Below are 19,352 nucleotides of genomic sequence, written 5' to 3' on the forward strand. Positions count from 1 at the left end.
TTCAGCAGGGTCCTGTGCAAGTTTCTTTAGTAATTTGTTTCATAATATGGATAGGATATGTCTTTTTACCACAGCTTTTTTTTCCATAGTTTTACACTTGGAACACAATGTGTGTTCTAGATGCTGGTCAAATCTCGAGTTAAATAGGTTCAAAGTGGTGGCTGAGACGATCGGTTGTTTCAATTGTTGTTTGATTGGGGTGACTGGTAGGCTGGGCTGTTTTCCTATAACATCTTGAATTGCATTGCAAGCAGAAAAATCTATTCGTCTGAGATTTTCTTGATTTATAATGTTTTGAGTTTGATGGTTCAACTTGTGAAGTTTTTGGAAACCAAGCATGATTAAAGTTATATGACAAATGGGCTGGGGCTGGCAGGAGGGTGCGATGCTGAAAGCAGTACTGTACCTAGAACTAGCGGAAAGGGGCGGCGAAAGGGCTGCCAGTCATGTAAAGAGCGTTATCCTTCAACAACTGTCTGCAGCTTCGCGTGATCGTGCCATTCTTCTTGCGGACAACTGGAGGGCTTTGCCTTCTGCTCGCTGAGACGATGGTACTATTCACCCCCATCTCCTTAGGTTAGTTAGGGTCCCTTGCAATAGAATACCATAACCAGTGCTTGAATGGTTTGACCTTGATTTTGTTCACCTATTAAACTTGCCTACTTTCCTAATGCAGTGTGGGGTAATCTTAAAAATTGGGAATTATTGGGTTTGAAAGAACATTCTCATTACCAAAACAAAAAAGGGGGAGACAGAACAGAAGCGCATTTCTAATTTTAGCGGCGGCGAAACACCTTTTTTTGTGTGAGGAAACTCCTGAGAGAAATCGTTGAGTACAGCTCGATGAACGTCAAGTCTGTTGAGGCCTCCCGAAAGGACAACGATGATGAGAAAGACGTGCTGAAGAGGCCCAAGGATTGGCAATGTCCCCAGTAAGTTATTTTAGTGTGCTGCTTTCTGTTTATGATCCACATTGACCGAGTTTATATAGTACCTCTTGTTGATGGTTTGGGGGGGGTTAATAAAGTGTAATTGAGTGTGGATCCAAAGCGACGTAAATAAGGGAGACGTCGAACATTACGTAACTAGGTAGGGGGGTTTGTTCAGCCATTCTCGTAACATGTTGCCAAGAAGCACAAGTACTTGTGCCCTCCTTTTTCTTGCGACATTGGTATCTTCAGGGGCGGCACACAATATACAAGTGTCTGGCGACCCTATAAGTGCTGTTGTAAATTAATGTACAATGCAATCACTTTCCCAACTTCGTGTCCGAACTCGTGACTGATTTAATGAAAACCCCCCGAAAAAACAAAGTTGAATTGAATTCTATACAATTTGAAAGGAATCTTGTTTAGTGGTGCGGAGTTTCAATTTATATATATAAAAAAAGAAAATAGAGGCAAATGAGACCAAAATGTATGATGTAACATCGGTTAGCAAACAATTTTCAATTGCAAACTACCATCCACACAAAAAAGGGACAACCAGTGGATTCCGCGTGTGATTTACGACAGCCACCATTACTATATTACTCTAACCACAGAAGCATGCAACCATCATAACCGACGAAACTCATACTTCCATAGATCCAAAATACATCATATCACTTCGCAACTTCGACAAACGAGATGTACCATCAAATCAAATCCCACAATTAAAGATCTCCACTTCAAAACAAAAAATAAAAATGGGATACGAAATGAGAAAAAAAATGCCTACCCTATGCGGTGAGGATGACGGCTCCACCGGCCTCCTTGATCTTCTTCTCCGCGTTCTTGGAGATCAGCTTCGCCTTCACAACGACAGGCATGTTATCCGGCAACACACCTTTCCCCAACACCTTGAAGTATCCAAACTGAGTGACATCGATCAATGGAACGTTGTCCTTGCTGGCCTTGTCCTTCACCTCTTGTGGCACCAGCGCCCACAGCTTGTCCAAATTCACGATGGGGCAGTAGAACTTGTTCCTCAGTTTGTGAAAGTACCTCATCCCTACCTTCCCAAAGTAACCGGGATGGTACTTGTCGAAGAGGATACGGTGGTGGTGCATGCCTCCGGCGTTACCGCGACCTCCAGGATGCTTCCTGTGCTTGCCGATACGACCATGTCCGGCGGATACGTGGCCGCGCTTCTTCCTGTTCTTCTTGAACCTCGTCGTCATCGCGGTTCGGCCTCCTAGGGTTTCTTAGTGCCAGAGGATTTATATAGAGGGCGAGAGAGTAGGGTTTGGAACATGCACGGGTTTTGGCACAATGGGCTGCTTATGAGTTGGGCCTCTATGCCCTCAGTAATGTATAAATCCAAATCCACGAAGGCCGCCAATATGGTTTGCCCTCTCTCTTATGAAAAAAAAAAAGATGTCTCACTCTCACTTGTGTTTTTGGCTTTTTGTGAAAACAATAATCTCAAACACCAAACTTGTATTATTATTCGGTCACAAGTGTTATTTCGGTTAAATGGCAGTTTCTTTTAGATGTGGTTAGAAACGTAACTTTTCAATCAACGAGGGTTAGTTTCTATGATTCTTAATATGCTCTTGAACGATTATCATCAAATCATCTTTTTTTTTTTAAATAAAAAAATTTAACAAAAAAAGGGAAACCCCTGGGCCGGCCCATTACAAGGTTTTGGTGGTCCAAAGGTTCACAGTAGTAGAGGTTTTATCCGGTGTCCGTCTCCGCCGCTCTCTTTTGTCTCCGACGATCCTCTCTCTGCCGCTTCTTCATCATCTTTTCATAAATAAACCCTAGCTCCTCCCCAATTCTAGTTTTTTTTATTTATTTATAAAAGATGCAGCACGATGAGGTTATTTGGCAGGTTATCAGGCACAAGCACTGCAGTTTCATGGCCAAGTATTGTACTTTGCTCTGCTCTTGACTTGTGTCTACTGTTGTATTCAAGGTTTTCTGATTTGGGATTATTTTCTTTCTTGTAGAATGGAGACCGGGATCTTCTGTAGAAACCCTTACAATGTCACTTTTCCATAAACTTGAAACTGGCATCTGCAACCGGAGCTCTTGCCCTCTCCCCAACAGCCGCTACGCCGCCATTCGCGAACATGATGGTACTGTTGAGCCGCTGTTTGTCTGTGTCGATGATCAAAACTTCTTATGATGATCCTCTGAAAGAGTTTTGACAATAGTGTGTAGCACAGAGTTGGCTTGCTTATCGCAGACTTGTAGTTGTGGGGTTATTCGATTATGTTTCTTTGTGGTTGGTGTTACATTCAGGAGTCTTTTATTTATATATGAAGACAATAGAGAGGGATCATATGCCCAAGGACTTGTGGGAGCTACGAGAAGGCTCTTGAAACCATCTGGTTACTTGAGATATATTGCAAGATTCTTGTGTGTGTGTGTGTACATATGTTCTGATGTGTAAGAACCCCTGGTTTATTCTGGATCTTTACCATGCCAGACGTACTGGCCCAAGTTATTGCAGCACAAGATAAAACAACGACCTGCCAAAATGAATCAGATGTATGAGAAAGCTTGCACTGAAAGCAAGGTTGGTTTCTTTTCTCTTGTGCCGGGTTAGTACAAGTGATAGTGGAAAGCTTATGTATTTTGTTGGTCCTCATCAATTGATGATTTGGTTTTAATCCGCAGGGAGAAGATAATGACGACACCTAGAAAGGAAAAGAAACGAGAGGCGAGAATTGAGGAAAAGGCTGAAAAAGCAGCAGTGTTGGACATGGTTACTGCTTCTCTCTGGCTGTTTGCCTCACATTTGTTTCCTTTATGCTTCTTCTCTTAATATAAGAGCATGATGTTTACAGGCTATTGAAAGTGAGCTGTTGGAGCGTTTGAAGAAAGGAGTTTACGGTGACATCTACAATTACCCAGATTCTTGATTCGGAGAAGCAGGCAGCTGAGGGGGTTGAAGAAGAAGAGGTACTTTTTGTCATCCAATGTTGATTTTGGCTTAATTTTCTTTCTGCTTCCAGCAGAACTGAGTTGGGCATAGTGCTCAAATATATGTTGTTTAACATGATACGTTGAAGGCTATGATGATCTCGAAGTGGAGCAAGGTATAGAAGATTTCTCTGGACGCACCTCCATGGCAGTGATCGTGGTAAAGTTTTCAAATTTATCTGCATTCGTACGGGTGGGCTTTATCTTATTCTATATACGGTAAAACAAACACAACTGGATATATAGAAACCAAAACCTGGAGGTGAGATCTGATGTATTTTCAATGTTGGAATTTGGGTGGCCCTCCTTACTAGCGTATATGGGAAAATGTGAATATGATTAATGGGGTGTTAATCATTGCCGTTGCTAGTTTAGTTTGGATAATAATGCATAACCTTGAGAGATCTGGAACAGAGATGGATGATGATGGAGAGGGACAAGTTGAAACGGAAGGTAAGGGAAAAGGTTCAAGGAAGCATATGATGATAATCTCAAATCAAACAAGAAACACAGAGTGATTGCCGAGGTGAGAGTCATTAGCTTTTGTAACTGTTGGCTAATTTTGATGTTCATTTTTGCTCACTGCTTTCTTCTTCTTCTTCTTACAATTGTATCTGTCGCTGTCAGGCCGAGCAAGAAGATGACGTCAACGAGACACAGGCCCTTACACTCGCGGCTTTGGGAAGGGAAGGAAGTCCAAGTTTTAACCTTTTTTTTATAAAGACACCAACTTTCTTCTCGATTTTTTTTTTTTTGGTAAAATCTCATCTACCTTGTTAGTAGAACAAACCAACTTCCATGCTATATAATATATCTTTCAGATTTTTTTTTTTTTGGTATAATCTTTCAGATTCGATATGACCATATTGTTCTTCTTTACCTAAAACTCGCAATAAGCTCACTGGCCAGGGAAAATCACTCAAATGACCCACTTGGGTCGTATCTATTTCACCTGTACACCATCAAAAACATAACACATTTTTTTCTCCGTAAAAAGACGAAATTACCCTTAATGAATCACGATATTTATCCGTTCGAAAACAACTTCGTTATTACGACTTCGTAATTAATTCTAAATATAGTTACAAAAAGGTGGCAAAAAAAAATTATCCGTCTTATTTTAGTTAAATATCAGTTATATGTTAGTCGCAAAAAGGTCACAAAAAATAAAACGAAAAGGGTATTTTGGACTTTTTCAATCGAAAAGTGGGTTAAAATTAAATTTTTTTTTTTTTTTTCTGGATGGTGTACCCGAAATTGCTGCGACCCAAGTGCCTTGTTACGGTTAAAACTCCGGCCAGGGAAAACACCGCCTAAAGAAATATTAGCTTAATGCACAGATTTTTCAAAACCACTCATGTATACGTCGATCGGATCTTTCCCCGGCGGCGGCTCTCAGCTGTCTCCCTCATCCATAGCCCTGCCGAAATCACGAATCGAGGCTTGCTTGAGCCAATCTTGCATCCATGGCCTGAGTGGTCGGAGTTGATGGAGCTGCTTCTGAAGAAAGGCTACTTTGGTGAAGCCGGATCGGCTTCCAAAGGATCGAATCGTATCCGTACGTCGTGCCTGAATTTCGCCCGCCATCATTTTGATCTTGTAAGGTTCGTAAATGGTTCGTCGGATATGCATACAAGCTGTTCGGTTAAATGCGCAACCGAGAATTCTATAAATTCTGGAGCTTTCATTGGATGCCTAAGCGAGATGGAAAGTCTGGATTTTTTGCTTCTCTATTGGCTGAAGATGATGGTAGGTTCCCTCTTTTTCAGGTACTTGTCAAGGGAAGACATGAAGGTGATAGCGAGATGCGGATGCCCGAGCGTTGACAGGAAGGTCGTGAACTCAGGAAAGCGTCTAAGGGCTCATCTTGGCATTGGGGAAGGAGATGTATGCACCTCTCTTTCTTCTTCTTCTTCTTCTTCTTCTTCTTCTTTTTTTTTTTTATAAAAAAATCCTTGACATACTATATACTAGTTCCTCCAAAACGGTACCCTCATGTTACTTTTTCATTACAAAGTTGAATCATTTTGACCGAATATCTGACCGCATGATGAATCTGTTGGTTTCACAAGAAATGTTGGCTGTGCTCCAAAAGAACCACTTGTTATAGTCATATATATGTTTAACGTAGTAGGTGTGTGGCTCTTGCAACTTGAGAGGAGAATGTGAAAGGGCATATGTGGAGGTACGGGAAGAAGGTGCTCGAACTGTTGACGTCATGCGCATTCTGCTAACTTATGGGCTCGATTACTTACCTTCTACTGTGGAGAACCGCATCTGCCGAACCAAGTTTGTTGAAGATTCTGTGAGGAAACTCCTGAGAGAAATCGTTGAGTACAGCTCGATGAACGTCAAGTCTGTTGAGGCCTCCCGAAAGGACAACGATGATGAGAAAGACGTGCTGAAGAGGCCCAAGGATTGGCAATGTCCCCAGTAAGTTATTTTAGTGTGCTGCTTTCTGTTTATGATCCACATTGACCGAGTTTATATAGTACCTCTTGTTGATGGTTTATTTAATCTCCGGATGCTCTTTTCGTTCTCCAATGATCTTATATGTTTGTTTTTTCTTCTTTTTCTTATCTGGTAGATGCAAGTTCTTGAATTTTGCGAGAAACCTCAAGTGCTTGGGCTGTAGTATCTTTTCTGAGGAAAGGTTGCAACAATTGAAGGAGGAACAAAAAGATCATCTTCCCCTGAAGAAAGGAGACTGGATTTGCGAAACGTAAAACTCATATTTGTGTGTGTGTGTATATATGTATTATAGGTTTAGATTCACCGAGGAAGGACATTTTTTTTATGTGGCAGATGCAACTTCCTGAACTTTGCAAAGAACACGAGGTGTCTGCGGTGCAGAGAGAAGCCTCCAAGACGGGAACTTAATCCAGGCGAGTGGGAGTGCGAGTCGTGAGTAGTCAGTCTCTCTTAACAGAAATCCAAATGCACATAATAAAGATGGGGTTGGATCCATAACATAACAAAACATGTCGGGGTATGTTATTATAGGTGCAACTACATCAATTTCAGAAGGAACTCAGCCTGCTTGAAGTGTGATCACAGGAGACCAAAGGCATCAAAAGCCACAGACACTACCTGCAGTAATCCCCAGAGGGGATTTTCAAAATTTTCGAGATTCGTAAAGGAAGAGATGGAAAAGAGAGAAGAGGAGGGTGGGTTCATGGAGTTTCCAGTGGAAGGAGGGAGGGGAATGGTTTCAAGGAGCATAGAGAAGAGAGAGCAATGGAAGAGGGAGATGATGATGTCACAGTCACAGAGGATGAGAGAAGACAATGTAGAAACAGAGTATGATCTTGGACACTCGGGTGATGATGACGCTGAAATGGATGATTGGTTTCTTCCCAAAGAAAAAGGTTGATACCGGTCACCACTGATTCTCCCTTTACTATGTCTCCTTGTGGACGTTTACTTAACATTTGAAGAAACTATTCACCCGTATGCTTAATGTTGATTGTGAGTTGAAAAAAAAGGCTTAACAAGCACCTCGGTGATGATGGGTAAGAAAAAGCACGACACTTTTTTCATATGATATTCATTTATTACAACTATATACATGAAAACAAATCATAATCGATGTGAATGACAAGACATAGATATACACAATCATATATTCATTTGTTACGGCTAAGGTTGTTGGTAAGTTCGATCCATATCCATGCAGAAACCCGGAAACTGGAGTGGCAATTGGCGGTGATGTTAGTTATAGCGTGCTCTTGTTTTGATGTGAATGTGTTAAAATCAGGGATCGGTGGTGAAATGTTGTGTCGTGTGAAAGCACTTCAGCTAAATTTGTATATATCATGAATTCACTCTCCTGCCCTGCCTCATTCTTCTTTTTGTGAACTGGTTCATAACACTAGAGGTTTTCGGGCTGATTTTTGTCTTAATGCCCAATTTATACAATTGGGCCGATAGTGAAACTCTTAGCCCAATATGTATGAATGAAAACAATGCTCAAATCAAATATATATATATATATATATATATATATATTTATTTTGAGATAACAGGCCGTATTAATAACCTTGCCATCTTCGACTTGGTCGCGTTGTTTAGCGAAACCCTAAAATATATTGATTATGATGATGATGTCGAATAACAAAATGTAATTTATTAAAAGCGCCCATGCTTATTCATACGAACAGATCCCATTCACACACACGCATGCATATATATACATATATATGCGCACGCTATATATTATTTTCCTTTATTCATGAAGACAAGGTTATTAGTTTAACAAAAAAAAAAAGACAAGGTTATTACGTGGAAACAAGAAAATAATAATAATAATAATAGTAATAATAATAATAATAATAATATCTGACTTCGATAGTAACACCTCGATAGAAGGACTTGGCACCACCATTAATTTATTTAGTCGACACGCCATATTTAATATAAAAATATACAAATGTATGTTACGATATGAAGGGTTATCGCAAAACCGTTGCAAAAAGCCATACCTTTCACATGTTAACCGAACATAAAGTCTTCCTCCCTCCCTTTACTAGATATCAATATTTAGCGTGCAGTATATAGCCAAGTGATACGTATTTCACGAAATTACTAATAAAAATACATAATAACTACATTTTAATTTTACGATTATTATTTTGTTCACATTTTTTTTATCATATGATATAATAATGTTACAAATTAAAATATAAAAAGTTAACTTATTTCATAGACTTTTAATATCACGTTTTTATATAATTATTTTTAAGATGGTTAATGTATTAATTTTAATTTATTGATAGGATAAATGTATTAAAAATTTATTGTGTACAATAAGAATATTTAAACATACTTTAATAAATTAGGATATTAAAATATAATAGTTTCAGGATTATCAAAGTTTAGCGACGGACCAAACTGACCAATAAAAAAACAAAGTTATTGCAGCCGAAACGGAATGAAAAACCATCAAAGTAATGGACACGTGTCGAGTTTTGGATGAGGCGGTCGTTGCATGAAGCGATAGGCACCGACAGTTGTCGATCACACTTTAGCGTCACAGGGAAAAGAAAAAAACACGTGAGTATTTACCGGTAAAGCCGGTGAGAGCACCGAGTATAGCCTGTAAACGCCCACATGCTGAATCAAGCTGGCTTTTAAGGAGCGAATGTATAAGGTGGATGACCCACGCATGTGTGTACCGATCATCGCCATACCTAAACCATCTCTGGTTTCTTCATCTTCTGAGGAGATTGCTCTCTCTTCTTTTGCACGAGAAAGAAAAAGGAATTGCTTTAGTTTGTTGGTGAGATGGAAAGAGATTTCATGGGTTTGAGGAACAGATCACAGTCACTGCGCAAGGTTAAGCCGGAGGTTAACCGCGATGATTCAGGTTTCTTTCCTTTTTTTAGTATTGCTATTAGTTTGCTCTTGTTCATGTTTTATGTTTATCGTTTAGTCCCACTGAAAAGCATATCTTAGATCTCATACTTTATGCATATAATTAAGCTGGTGAGGAAATTATAACCATATATATCATAAATTAAATTAGAGGAGACGGTTGCATTGAATTTGTGAATGGTGTGAAGAAGAGAGTTATGATTCTTTAGTCGAGGAATTCGGAGGGAATCTTGAAAGTTTAGAAGAAGAAAAGAAGATATAATTTGCGTATGGACCACTAAAAATGCTATTTATTATTATTTTTTTAATTTGATATGCAAGGGGTAAGCAAGAAGGGCTCAGCTGTGGAGTGGGCCAAATACGGTGGTCCTCCGAATTTCATGTCTGCTAGAGATCTCCATGTAAGTTCTTCACATCTTTCAGCATAACCAGAACCAGACTTATTCAACACAAGTTTATGCGGTTTCTTGAACTAAATAAAACCAGGAACTTGTTAAATCAAAACCCATGCGTGGTCGAACATGTTTTAGGGTTCATACCGCGGAACATCCTTGAGATTTGTGTTTGTGTGTGTGTGTGGCCAACCGTTGAGGGATAAAAGATAATAGATAATATTAGAGTTAAAAAGTAAATGAATCTGATGGGTGGTCTCTACGTAAGTTATTGGAGAGAGAGAGAAGCAAAAAGCAAAAAGGAAGGAGATGAATGGCAAATTCGTGAATAGAAGAAAGTTTGCAGGGATAAGTTGGTAATTGGACCCACCTGCGGGGAAAAAACACGTGCGTAAAAAAGAAAAGATTCAGTAGGGATGTGAAAATGGGCAGGTAATGAAGAGGAGGCAGCTGGGTGGAGTGAATCACACGGCAATGACGAATCCCTCTCCTCTTCTGCCCTCCCTCAACTCTTTTGCTGCCTTCTCTGATCCTCGGTTATTCTCCTTTTCCCGTTTTCTTTTCGTGTAAATTACGAGTAATTAATAAGAAGAAGGGAATGAAGTGTGTGTATATATATATATATATATATGTATGTATATATGTTTTAGGAACAACGTGGCTTCGAGTGCTCCTCAGCTGACAGTCTTCTATGCTGGAACTGTTAACGTCTTCAATGACATCTCCCCCGAGAAGGTGCGTATAACTAAGTGACCGAGAGATTAATGTAGATTATGTTATTACGTACGTACCAAGAAGTAAAGTTGAGCATGCATGCAGGCACAGGCGATCATGTTATGGGCTGGAAACGGATTGTCGCTGTCATCAATGGTAGAAAATGAAAAGGGTAAAACAGGAGACATCGCATATGGAAAGCATCCTCCAAAGGCGAAGCCTGCTGTCTCTGCATCATCAACCTCAGGCACTCACTCTCCCACCAGAGCCGCCATTAACCTCATGGGCTCCTTCTGTTCCGCCTCCTCTATCATTCCTTCAGGTTTACTTTCCCACCCATGCATATGCATTTCATCATTATATATAACGGACGGACTCCTGATTGCATTTGTTTCTGCAGTTCCACAGGCCCGGAAAGCATCACTGGCTCGGTTCTTGGAGAAGCGCAAAGAAAGGTTAGACTCGTCGTTGATTGTCTGTTAACATTTAGAAGAAGAATATGGGAGAAACTTGAGTTCCAAAATCGATGCAGGCTCATGAATGCAATGCCATACAGCATGAGCAAGATGAAGCTCATGGAGTGCTCTACCGGCGAATCCACCGGAATGAACTACTCTGCCACTTCTGCCGCATGATCCCCCTTTCTTTTAAATTAATTAATTAATTAAAACGGTCTATTACTATTGTAATTTAATCACACATTATATGCTGCTAAGTAGTTTCTGTTCCGGCAGGGAACGGTCCCTTTTATCCTTTTGATATTGTGCAAACGCTAATGTGACGTTTTCATCTTTAAGAAAATGTGACGTATATTCTATAGAGATTTTCAATCCAATATATACAATTATTGAACAATTCATTATCTCTGTGACTACCGATCCAATCAATTTAGAATATGAATTTACAACAACAGAAAAAAAAAAGATAAGAAAAATAATACAGAAAATGTGAGGATGTGGATCTGAGATCAGCCCCCACAGAGTCCACATATTCTCTCCTTTTGTTTTTTCAATATATCTTTGAGAAATGTGTTAGAAGATCATGAATAGACAATACAAATAAAAAACAATTGAAAAGAATATAAAGGATGATGAAGGACATGTGGTAGAAGTTTGGTGGGTAGTCAAAATCAATCACAAAAATCACGTGGGTATTTTGACGAGGGGGATAAGATCAGACATCAACAAGTTGGGAAGCAACGGGTCTTCCATTAGGGTCAATTCATGATTTTTATTCTCTGGTGGTTGTAAAACATATTTTAACTTCAAGGGAGCTGTCCAAACAAAAAAATTGTATGAAGGTCTCCCTCCCCTACAAGAAATGCAACCATTGAATGAGTAAATACGAGTGAGTACGGCAACATATATATATATATATATAGTCGAAGAGTGGGTGGTGGAATCTGTAAATGAATCAGTAATGTTGGGCCGAGGAAATACATCGAACCCTCCTTTCATTTTATGGGCTTGGGTGGAGGCCCTGTTGTGGATCCTCTAACCTCTATCCCAATACCCAACCCAACCATCTGTTAAATATTATTCCATGGAACCATTTTGTAGTGATTTTTCTGTCATTACAATCAGCGTCCATTTGTTGATTGCCATGCATACCTTATTTTCTCAAAGACCACAGCTAGCTAACAGCGGTAAAACTCGACCGGACCCCCCTTAAATTGACATTTGACACCATCCTTATAACAATACCTTTTGCGTTTCTGAATCTGAAATCAAAAGAAGACGACCAAACAGAAAAGAGACCGCAGAAAGAGAGAGGAAAATCGAAAACATTTTGGGACAATTTTCAAATTTTTTATTAAACTTTAAAATATTCCATTTGTTCCTTATATGCGAAACATACTAATACACCCAACAAACCAATTCTGTAATAGAAAACTAAATCAGAAATCAATCGAAATAAACCAAATAATGAAAATATATTTAAGATTCCCCTCAAAATGGAGAATACAAATTATGTATTCCCATCTTAAAATGTTCAACATATAATGGTTTTACTAAACACATCAGTAAGATTGTCCTTGGAAGAAATGTGCAACAGCTTTAGAAAGCCAACAGAAATCTGATCCGAACATAATGATAATCGAACTCGATGTGCTTCGTATGCTCGTGTAAAACCGCATTATTAGCTATATGAATAGCAGCCATACTATCACAAAACAAAGCCACAGGTTACTAAACCTGAACATGCAAATCATCAAGCACCGAAGAAACCCAGACCAATTCACAAGCTGTTTGACTATGGCTCTATATTCGGACTCTACATTACTCGAAATTGTGACATGTTTCTTAGATTTCCATGAAACCAAAAAACTGCCTAAGAAGACACAAAATCCCGTCAGAATCTGGGCATGAAACCCAATCCGCATCTATATAAGCAGCAAGTTTAAGATCAACATCAGCAGAAAAGAACAATCTTTGTGATTGTGCAGCCTTCAAATAACGCAACAGCTTCCCATAACAGTATCAGCAGAAAATACATCTTAAGAATACCATCACTTTCCTTCCTACCATTGGATAATCAGATTAGATACAAAGCAAACCCATAAACTCTTCCCATAACCAAATCTCCATCATACGATACAACATGAAACCAGAAAAAAAAATAACAGAAGTAAAGCTGATGAAGCGGAAATTGTCGAGGCAGACGAAAATGCCGCGAGCAGATCACTAGACGATGTCTCTCTCTGAAGCTATTATTAGTGATATTATTATTTAAAAGTAGGGAAGTCGGGACATGAAAGTATAGAGGCCAGACATCATCCATACGAAGAGGGATACAAAATGCGCAATTCAATTTTGGGTCTCTGTCTCAGCTGTTCTTATGTAATGACAGTAGGGGCTGATCGGCAGGTGAACTCCTCCATCTTGGACAGTTTCAGAGCCACATCCACCTGGGCAATCAAACCCAACGACAAATCCACCTGGGAATCTCGGCCAATTTTTGAGGCATCCTTCTCGTACTGTTCAATGTAGAGCCGAATGGTTGCTCCTTCTGAGCCAGTTCCAGATAGACAGAAGACATTCAGATAGTTCCCGATAGAACCAGAGAGGATCAATTTCAATATCAAAATACATCAAACACTCACCCTTTTTAAAATTCAGATGATCCTGATCAGTCTTAGTTTTATGATCCTATGTCGACCAAGTATGATATCTTGATGCTCCCGTTACAAGCCAGGTTCAGAAAATTCTGCTTAATGGGTTTTGCGAGAGTTGACAAGACCCTACTTTTATAGCTTGCGTTTCTATCAACGGAAATGGTTCGATTGGGCCTCTTGCTCATACTGGAATGTCCACGAATTCAAAACTCATGTAGGAAAAAAGATATCTTACAAGTCGTGGTCCATCCTCGAACAAGTAGCGGATGCCCTGGTGCTTTGAGACGGAGCCATCAACTGGATCCTTGTATTCAAATTCATCAGCATGGGAGACATTTGCCACATCTGAACAAATTCCCTTCACGATTCTAATTAAAAACCAAGCAAGTAAGACTGTAAGATGCCTGCATAAACATGATCCGCTAAATCCTTAAAACAAAATTGTTAAACGCCCATAAAAGGATAGAACTTAAAGAGGAAGAAGAGCCTACTTGTTGACTTCAGGAAGAGAAGATTGCAATTTGACCAAATTTGCCATGAGTTCCTTGGTTGCAGCTGCGTCTACGTTCTTTGGAGGCATTTAAAAAAATGGTCAGGGTCTTTACTGTTCTGAGTACGTAACCAGATTATGAAAGTTCACAAATTTACTTCATAGTCGTATCGAGTGTAATAGTGCCGGCCATAGGTAGCCCAGTGCTGCCGGACAATATCTTCAACATATACCAGCTTTAAGTCTCCGCCAAGGTTTCCCTTTCTTGTGAGCAAGGATGGAGAGCCAAGCAAGAACAGCCCAGATCCCGTCTTTCTCACGGATATGATCCGAGCCTGTGAAAGAATTCCGTTTGAGAATCTGGAAGGCACTGGATTAAATTTTTAACAAATGGGAGATTCTAACAATTGAGGCTGACCAGTTCCAAAACTTTCTTCACCACAGATAGAGCACATCCCGGCATCCATCAGATTACCGAAAAATTTCCACCCTATCAGAACCTAACCTGATATATAATTATAATAAAGAAATGAGTTTAATTATGATAATGCGAAGAAGAGAAGCTAGAGAGCAGTTCTGGGGCAGTATTTACCTCAAAGAACTTTAAATTCATGCTTTTGGCAACAACATCAAGGGCAGCTGAGGTTGGCATGCTCCTGAAATACGGAAGTGAAAACTGAGTTTAATGAGAAGAGAATATAGCACCAATCGCCCAAAGCAGTGTGTAACATTTAGGTCCAGCATTTGGAATTATGCTCAAAATAAATAAAGTGGACCCGTGTATATATATATATATATATATATATACATACCTTGCAACACCTTTTAAACCAGAGCTGAAGTATGGTATGGCCACAACAGCATTGGCAGCAATTATTGCAACTGAATCCGAAGGGGTAAAGAAGAACCTAACAAGAAAAACATCTTTTTAGGGTTAAAACTATTCTTTCTACCTATTCTATGTCTGTATTCTCCCTTATGTAAGCTACCTTTTACCAAGGATCATGTTACAATCCACATCACCATCAGCAGCTGCACCAAACCCCGGAGACTCGACTCCGATATCAGATTTACCCAATCCCATGTGTGCCACAAGCTCCTTGGCATAGGTCAGATTGGGGTCCGGATATCCTCCTCCAAAGTCATCCTGTACAATGTTACAGCATCACAAATGAAAAGGCTCAAGGTGTAATTTTTCTTCAACCGAAACATGATATTTCCAGATAGGAAAAAAAACGAGACCTTGGGTGTGCATTGTGCAATTCAATAACGAACTTTCTTGTCCACCAAGTTCCTCAACAAAGATGTGGTGCGCATAAGCTCCAGCAACTCCATTCAATGCATCATCGCTTCATAAAACAAAACAAAATGAATCACTCAAAAGATAAGTGACATGTAACAGAAGAAATTTAAAAGGAAACGTCTGAGAACAACATTAAGCTACTTATACCAGAATGTAAATTTTGGAGAAGAAGCAGGTTTTGAATAGATTCAAAATCGAAGATTGACCTGAAGAGACGAGAAAAAGTTTGATTTTCACATAGACCACAGAAGGAGGCAGAGCCTGATCCATTCTCTTGAATACAGTGACCAGAGACTTACTTCATTAGTTTCACATAGTCATCCACAGAATCAAAAATATCAACATCAAATCTCCCTTCAGGTCCCTCGAATCTGGTTAGACCAACAGCAGAAATATCGACCTATTGCAATCCATCATAAGGATAGAAAAAGGCTATGGCTAACTAAAGCACAGAAGACGGGGAAATGAGAGGATTATTCAGAAGACATTAAGTACATCGGGTAGATCTTCAGCTATTGGGTACTCATTGATTGTTTTCGTATTCTCGTAGATTTTATCCGTGATTGATTCAGGAGCGGGCCCACCATTCCCCATATTGTATTTACTTCCAAAGTCCTGTAACAGAAGAGCATGAGATAAATCTTTAGTCGTGTAGAGCTAAGCATATAACTACTAGATTGAAACAAGAACTTAACATGGTGCCACAAGAGCAATTCAGTTGAAACAAACAGACAGCAGAACATAAGGGGCGCAAGAACAGAGTTGACCTCAGTAGGGCCACCAGGATTGTGACTTGCTGTTAATATAAATGCTCCTTTTGCTTTAGATCCCTGACATTGGAGACTCAAGTTAGTTTCTTATAACCTTAATTGTTTTTTGTGCTCCTGCATGACCTTATACAGAAACCAAGGAAAAGAAATCCAATGATCGCATAACTCTGTGCTCAAAGAAAGATATCTTACATCAGCACCCACTCTTTCGCGTATCACAGCTGATACAGCTGGAGCTGATAGCAATCCATTTTGACCAACCCATACACGTCTTGCACCATTAGCAGCTGCCTGCCATCTTAATTATGATCTGTAAGGAAAGGAAATAGTATTGTTTGAGCAGCTATAAAAACACTTTTATCTGGAAAAAAAAGAATCAGATCCTTTAAGTACGAAAGAAAAAGCAATCATTCAAATAACAACAGGTCTTAGGTCAATCAAACTTAACTGAGAAACTTACCCAGCAAACAGAAAAGAAGGATTATATTCAAAGACAAATGGAACGAACTGGTTTAAACTCTAGTTCTCTTTGTTCTTCTGATGTAGAGGTAAAAAATCAGGAACGAGGCAATGAGGCATGAAATAGTAGGAACTTAGCAAGCTTTCTAAATCAAAAGGTTGATCAACTAATTAGCAACAAGTGTTTTGTAATTGCTAACAGAATCAATCATTTAACGCTCCTGAGAAAATATAGCAATGTAACTATAACACGCGTATAATTCATGAGTTCCTTGCAAAGTGCTGTATGCAGATGAGTTTGCATAAGAGTGTAAATGCATGATCATTATATTCATATTCTTCAGTTAAGGATTCGACACATAAAACTTGATTAAAAAAAATTCAGACAACCTACCTGGACAGCATCCTTTGAGAAATAACGACCATCACCAGAAACAACAAGTGTTGCACCTGCACATGTTTGGAAATACTCAGGCTTATTTGGAACAGTGCAGATGTTTGCCTGGTATTGAGAAACGCCCATATGAGCAACAACCAAGGTGGGTAAAGGGAAATCCTACATTTGACTTTCTCTGGAGTAAGAGCAATGAAAGTAGCCTGGACAAAATTTTGCAGGTAATGGGGTTGCATGAAAACTTTTACCTGACAAGTTACACCGCAATATAATTGATCAAAGATTTTAAAGAGATTCAGTTTGTATAAACAGCAATCTACTATAAAGCACACAACACCGCAATATAATTGATCAAAGATTATGGGCATTTAATTATTACGTGGTTTCCGTCCGGACACACGAACGCGACAAAACCATTATGCAGGAAATAATCATCTCGACACAACACAAGGGCTTTTTCTCAGCCTATCCATCTTCATGGCCAAATCCGCGACAGTGTCTCCTCGGCCATCATCGAGAAGTGCTTGCTTGAGACGGCTAAACATCTGTGCCGGAGGCCGAATACCCACATCCAACATCTCATGAAAATACGCGCACGCCTCATCTAATTTGTTCTCATGGCACAATGCTGCGATTAACGTGGAGAACATGTGCATACCTGGCAGAACACCCTTTCCCTTCATCTCATCCCAAATCTTCATCGCCATATCCACTCGCTCGTTCTTGCAGAACATCCTCACCATGATCTCGTAAGTACTCACGGCTGGTTCACAATTCATCCTCTTGAAAACATTGTAGGCTTCTTTTGTACATCGCATCCGTATAAGATGGTGAAGGATTATATCATAAGTCCTCGAGTTGGGGCCAATCCCTTCTGCCCGCATCTCTTTCACTACGTTAAATGCATCTTGTATACGTTGCGACCAACAGTAAGCTCCAACTACAGCATTGTAAGTGGGCACCTCAAGAGGAAACCCAGAACTCTTGTATCTTTCAAAAAATTCGAGGGCCTGAGTCAGTCTTGCCTCAGATCCAAGCCCGTTGATCAGACTGCAGAAAATGTGGGGACTTGGTTTGCAATTCTTCTCTTCCATTTCTTGGAAGAGTCTAATGGCATCTTCGTACTTTCTTGCCTTGCAATGTGCATTGATGATGATGCCGTAGGTGACAACGTCGGGTTCAAAACCATCCGCTTTCATCGCCGCGTAAACCTCGTTAAGTCTCAACATGTTCTGCTCCTGACCCCAACCTTCTAGTAAAATAGTATAGGACTTGATATCAGGCACGAACCTTGTGTTTTTCATTTCGTCGAACACCTCGTGTGCTTTGGCGACATGTCTGGACTTGCTCAAGGTGTCGAGCAGTCTGTTGTAATCAGAGGTTTCCAGGTTGAGGCCGAACTCCTCCATCTTGAGGAAGGCGGATATGGCTTCCTTAACCTTCCTGGCTCGGGCGTAGCGCCTACAGATGAGTACGAACGTGTCTCTGGTCAGTAACTTCCTGTGTCTCATGTCCTCGACTAGGCTCCACACGACTTTGAATTGCTTCACTTTACCAAGTGCTTCGATCAGAGCGTTGTAGCTCTCCGTGGTGTGCTTGAAACGCTTTTGCTTCTCTGCCCATCTGAAGAAGGACAAAGCTAGAACCCCTGCGTTACTCAGTTTCTTAACTACTTCCTCCACCAGCGACGGCGACACTCGAATAGAAGCCTCGTCCAGCAACTTGCCAACGCATGAATCCCGACTTTTCGACAGGATCTTGCAGATTTTCTCGGCGTCTCGAAGGATGAGCTGAGTGTTCGCGAGGGTTTCATCATCTTTTGAACTAGCATGAAATAATCCGAAAGTCGAAGCCTTTGGAAGATGTTGAATCGACTTGACACCGAAGCTCTGCTGCCCGACGGAACTCCGGGAAGAAAACGGCAAAGAGAAACACTTTCCGGCGAAATTGACGAATCGCGAGATAACCATTGTGTGTGATCCTATTACTGCGCGACAAGCACAACAACAAAAACAATTGTTATCCAAAACAAATGGCAATTGATTACAGAGCGTTCTCTAGTTTGATTCTAGCAGATCATATATAATATGGAGCCTGGATCAAGAAGAGAAAGTGAGCAACTGCATACAGATTTTACATCCCGATAGAAGTTTAAAGCATATAGCTTTTTTTTTACACCTCGGCTTTTTGCTTTATTCAATATGAGAAAGTGAGCAACTGCATACAGATTTTACACTCGTCTTTTTGCTATTATTCACAAACTATCAATCATCAGAGACATGCGTCAATAACTCGGTAAACGACGAGGATGAAGAGGGAGAGGGAGAGCCAAATTGGAACCGGAAGAATCCCAACTTGACCGGGATGGCCGGACGAGGTGGTTCATCCAGATGAACGGGCTTCCGAGAGAGGAGCAGAGCAATGCCGA

The 19,352-nt window shown here is 40.1% G+C and overlaps 6 protein-coding genes, 1 long non-coding RNA gene and 1 pseudogene across 16 annotated transcripts in view; 4 read left to right on the forward strand and 4 right to left on the reverse strand.

The window, feature by feature from the left end:
* Positions 1 to 804, forward strand: part of LOC104822162 (F-box protein At1g70590) — a 2,267-nt gene extending 1,463 nt beyond the window's left edge. The window contains exons 4-5 of one of the 4 annotated variants that reach the window (XM_010553300.2): positions 377 to 576; positions 677 to 804. In XM_010553300.2, coding sequence (XP_010551602.1) covers positions 377 to 544 — 168 coding nt within the window. In that variant the 3' untranslated portion in view covers positions 545 to 576; positions 677 to 804. The other 3 variants (XM_010553301.2, XM_010553302.1, XM_010553299.2) reach the window with 3 other exon arrangements.
* A 744-nt stretch (positions 805 to 1,548) lies between these two features.
* LOC104822163 (60S ribosomal protein L27a-3-like) lies at positions 1,549 to 2,197 on the reverse strand. The gene has a single exon (XM_010553303.2). It carries the CDS (start codon positions 2,159 to 2,161, stop codon positions 1,721 to 1,723), a length of 441 nt encoding a protein of 146 aa, XP_010551605.1. The 5' UTR covers positions 2,162 to 2,197; the 3' UTR covers positions 1,549 to 1,720.
* A 402-nt stretch (positions 2,198 to 2,599) lies between these two features.
* LOC104822194 lies at positions 2,600 to 4,745 on the forward strand (annotated as a pseudogene).
* A 482-nt stretch (positions 4,746 to 5,227) lies between these two features.
* Positions 5,228 to 7,452, forward strand: LOC104822164 (zinc finger protein VAR3, chloroplastic). Of its 2 annotated transcripts, none has more exons than XM_010553304.2 (6): positions 5,228 to 5,518; positions 5,684 to 5,801; positions 6,049 to 6,347; positions 6,502 to 6,636; positions 6,720 to 6,818; positions 6,918 to 7,452. In XM_010553304.2, the coding sequence occupies exons 1-6, from the start codon at positions 5,247 to 5,249 to the stop codon at positions 7,285 to 7,287; spliced, it is 1,293 nt and encodes a 430-aa protein (XP_010551606.1). In that variant the 5' UTR covers positions 5,228 to 5,246; the 3' UTR covers positions 7,288 to 7,452. The 2 variants fall into 2 exon arrangements, with proteins under 2 accessions (XP_010551606.1, XP_019059027.1); XM_019203482.1 differs by having other exon boundaries at positions 6,720 to 6,799; positions 6,918 to 7,053.
* A 1,603-nt stretch (positions 7,453 to 9,055) lies between these two features.
* Positions 9,056 to 11,216, forward strand: LOC104822165 (protein TIFY 7). Its single transcript, XM_010553305.2, has 7 exons — positions 9,056 to 9,279; positions 9,609 to 9,688; positions 10,112 to 10,215; positions 10,330 to 10,414; positions 10,499 to 10,715; positions 10,794 to 10,848; positions 10,926 to 11,216. The coding sequence occupies exons 1-7, from the start codon at positions 9,198 to 9,200 to the stop codon at positions 11,026 to 11,028; spliced, it is 726 nt and encodes a 241-aa protein (XP_010551607.1). The 5' UTR covers positions 9,056 to 9,197; the 3' UTR covers positions 11,029 to 11,216.
* Positions 11,217 to 12,938: 1,722 nt separating this feature from the next.
* On the reverse strand, positions 12,939 to 15,145 carry LOC104822168 (probable phosphoglucomutase, cytoplasmic 1). 3 transcript variants are annotated; one of them, XR_002024519.1, is made up of 9 exons: positions 14,995 to 15,145; positions 14,811 to 14,906; positions 14,591 to 14,654; positions 14,417 to 14,503; positions 14,157 to 14,333; positions 14,000 to 14,076; positions 13,744 to 13,876; positions 13,497 to 13,655; positions 13,310 to 13,402 (listed from the first exon to the last, which is right to left on the reverse strand). XR_002024519.1 is itself a non-coding variant. In XM_019203488.1 (8 exons), exons 4-8 carry the CDS (start codon positions 14,459 to 14,461, stop codon positions 13,310 to 13,312), a joined length of 525 nt encoding a protein of 174 aa, XP_019059033.1. In that variant the 5' UTR covers positions 14,462 to 14,503; positions 14,591 to 14,654; positions 14,811 to 14,906; positions 14,995 to 15,145; the 3' UTR covers positions 12,939 to 13,309. The 3 variants fall into 3 exon arrangements, 1 of the variants encoding a protein (XP_019059033.1); XM_019203488.1 differs by lacking the exon at positions 13,497 to 13,655 and having other exon boundaries at positions 12,939 to 13,402; XR_002024518.1 differs by having other exon boundaries at positions 13,497 to 13,876.
* A 109-nt stretch (positions 15,146 to 15,254) lies between these two features.
* Positions 15,255 to 15,888, reverse strand: LOC109117027. Of its 3 annotated transcripts, XR_002024522.1 has the most exons (4): positions 15,797 to 15,888; positions 15,601 to 15,672; positions 15,449 to 15,507; positions 15,255 to 15,347 (listed from the first exon to the last, which is right to left on the reverse strand). It is a non-coding gene; the product is annotated as an uncharacterized LOC109117027 (long non-coding RNA). The 3 variants fall into 3 exon arrangements; XR_002024521.1 differs by lacking the exon at positions 15,449 to 15,507 and having other exon boundaries at positions 15,508 to 15,672; XR_002024520.1 differs by having other exon boundaries at positions 15,449 to 15,672.
* Positions 15,889 to 16,269: 381 nt separating this feature from the next.
* LOC104822166 (pentatricopeptide repeat-containing protein At1g71060, mitochondrial) lies at positions 16,270 to 19,347 on the reverse strand. Of its 2 annotated transcripts, XM_010553308.2 has the most exons (4): positions 17,583 to 19,046; positions 17,091 to 17,172; positions 16,925 to 16,980; positions 16,270 to 16,381 (listed from the first exon to the last, which is right to left on the reverse strand). In XM_010553308.2, exons 1-3 carry the CDS (start codon positions 18,892 to 18,894, stop codon positions 16,956 to 16,958), a joined length of 1,419 nt encoding a protein of 472 aa, XP_010551610.1. In that variant the 5' UTR covers positions 18,895 to 19,046; the 3' UTR covers positions 16,270 to 16,381; positions 16,925 to 16,955. The 2 variants fall into 2 exon arrangements, with proteins under 2 accessions (XP_010551610.1, XP_010551609.1); XM_010553307.1 differs by lacking the exons at positions 16,270 to 16,381; positions 16,925 to 16,980 and adding an exon at positions 19,053 to 19,347 and having other exon boundaries at positions 17,092 to 17,172; positions 17,304 to 18,911.
* Between the last annotated feature and the right edge of the window lie 5 nt (positions 19,348 to 19,352).

This window comes from Tarenaya hassleriana, unplaced genomic scaffold (genome assembly GCF_000463585.1).
Source record: "Tarenaya hassleriana unplaced genomic scaffold, ASM46358v1 Cleome35, whole genome shotgun sequence".
Classification (NCBI taxonomy): Eukaryota; Viridiplantae; Streptophyta; class Magnoliopsida; order Brassicales; family Cleomaceae; genus Tarenaya; species Tarenaya hassleriana.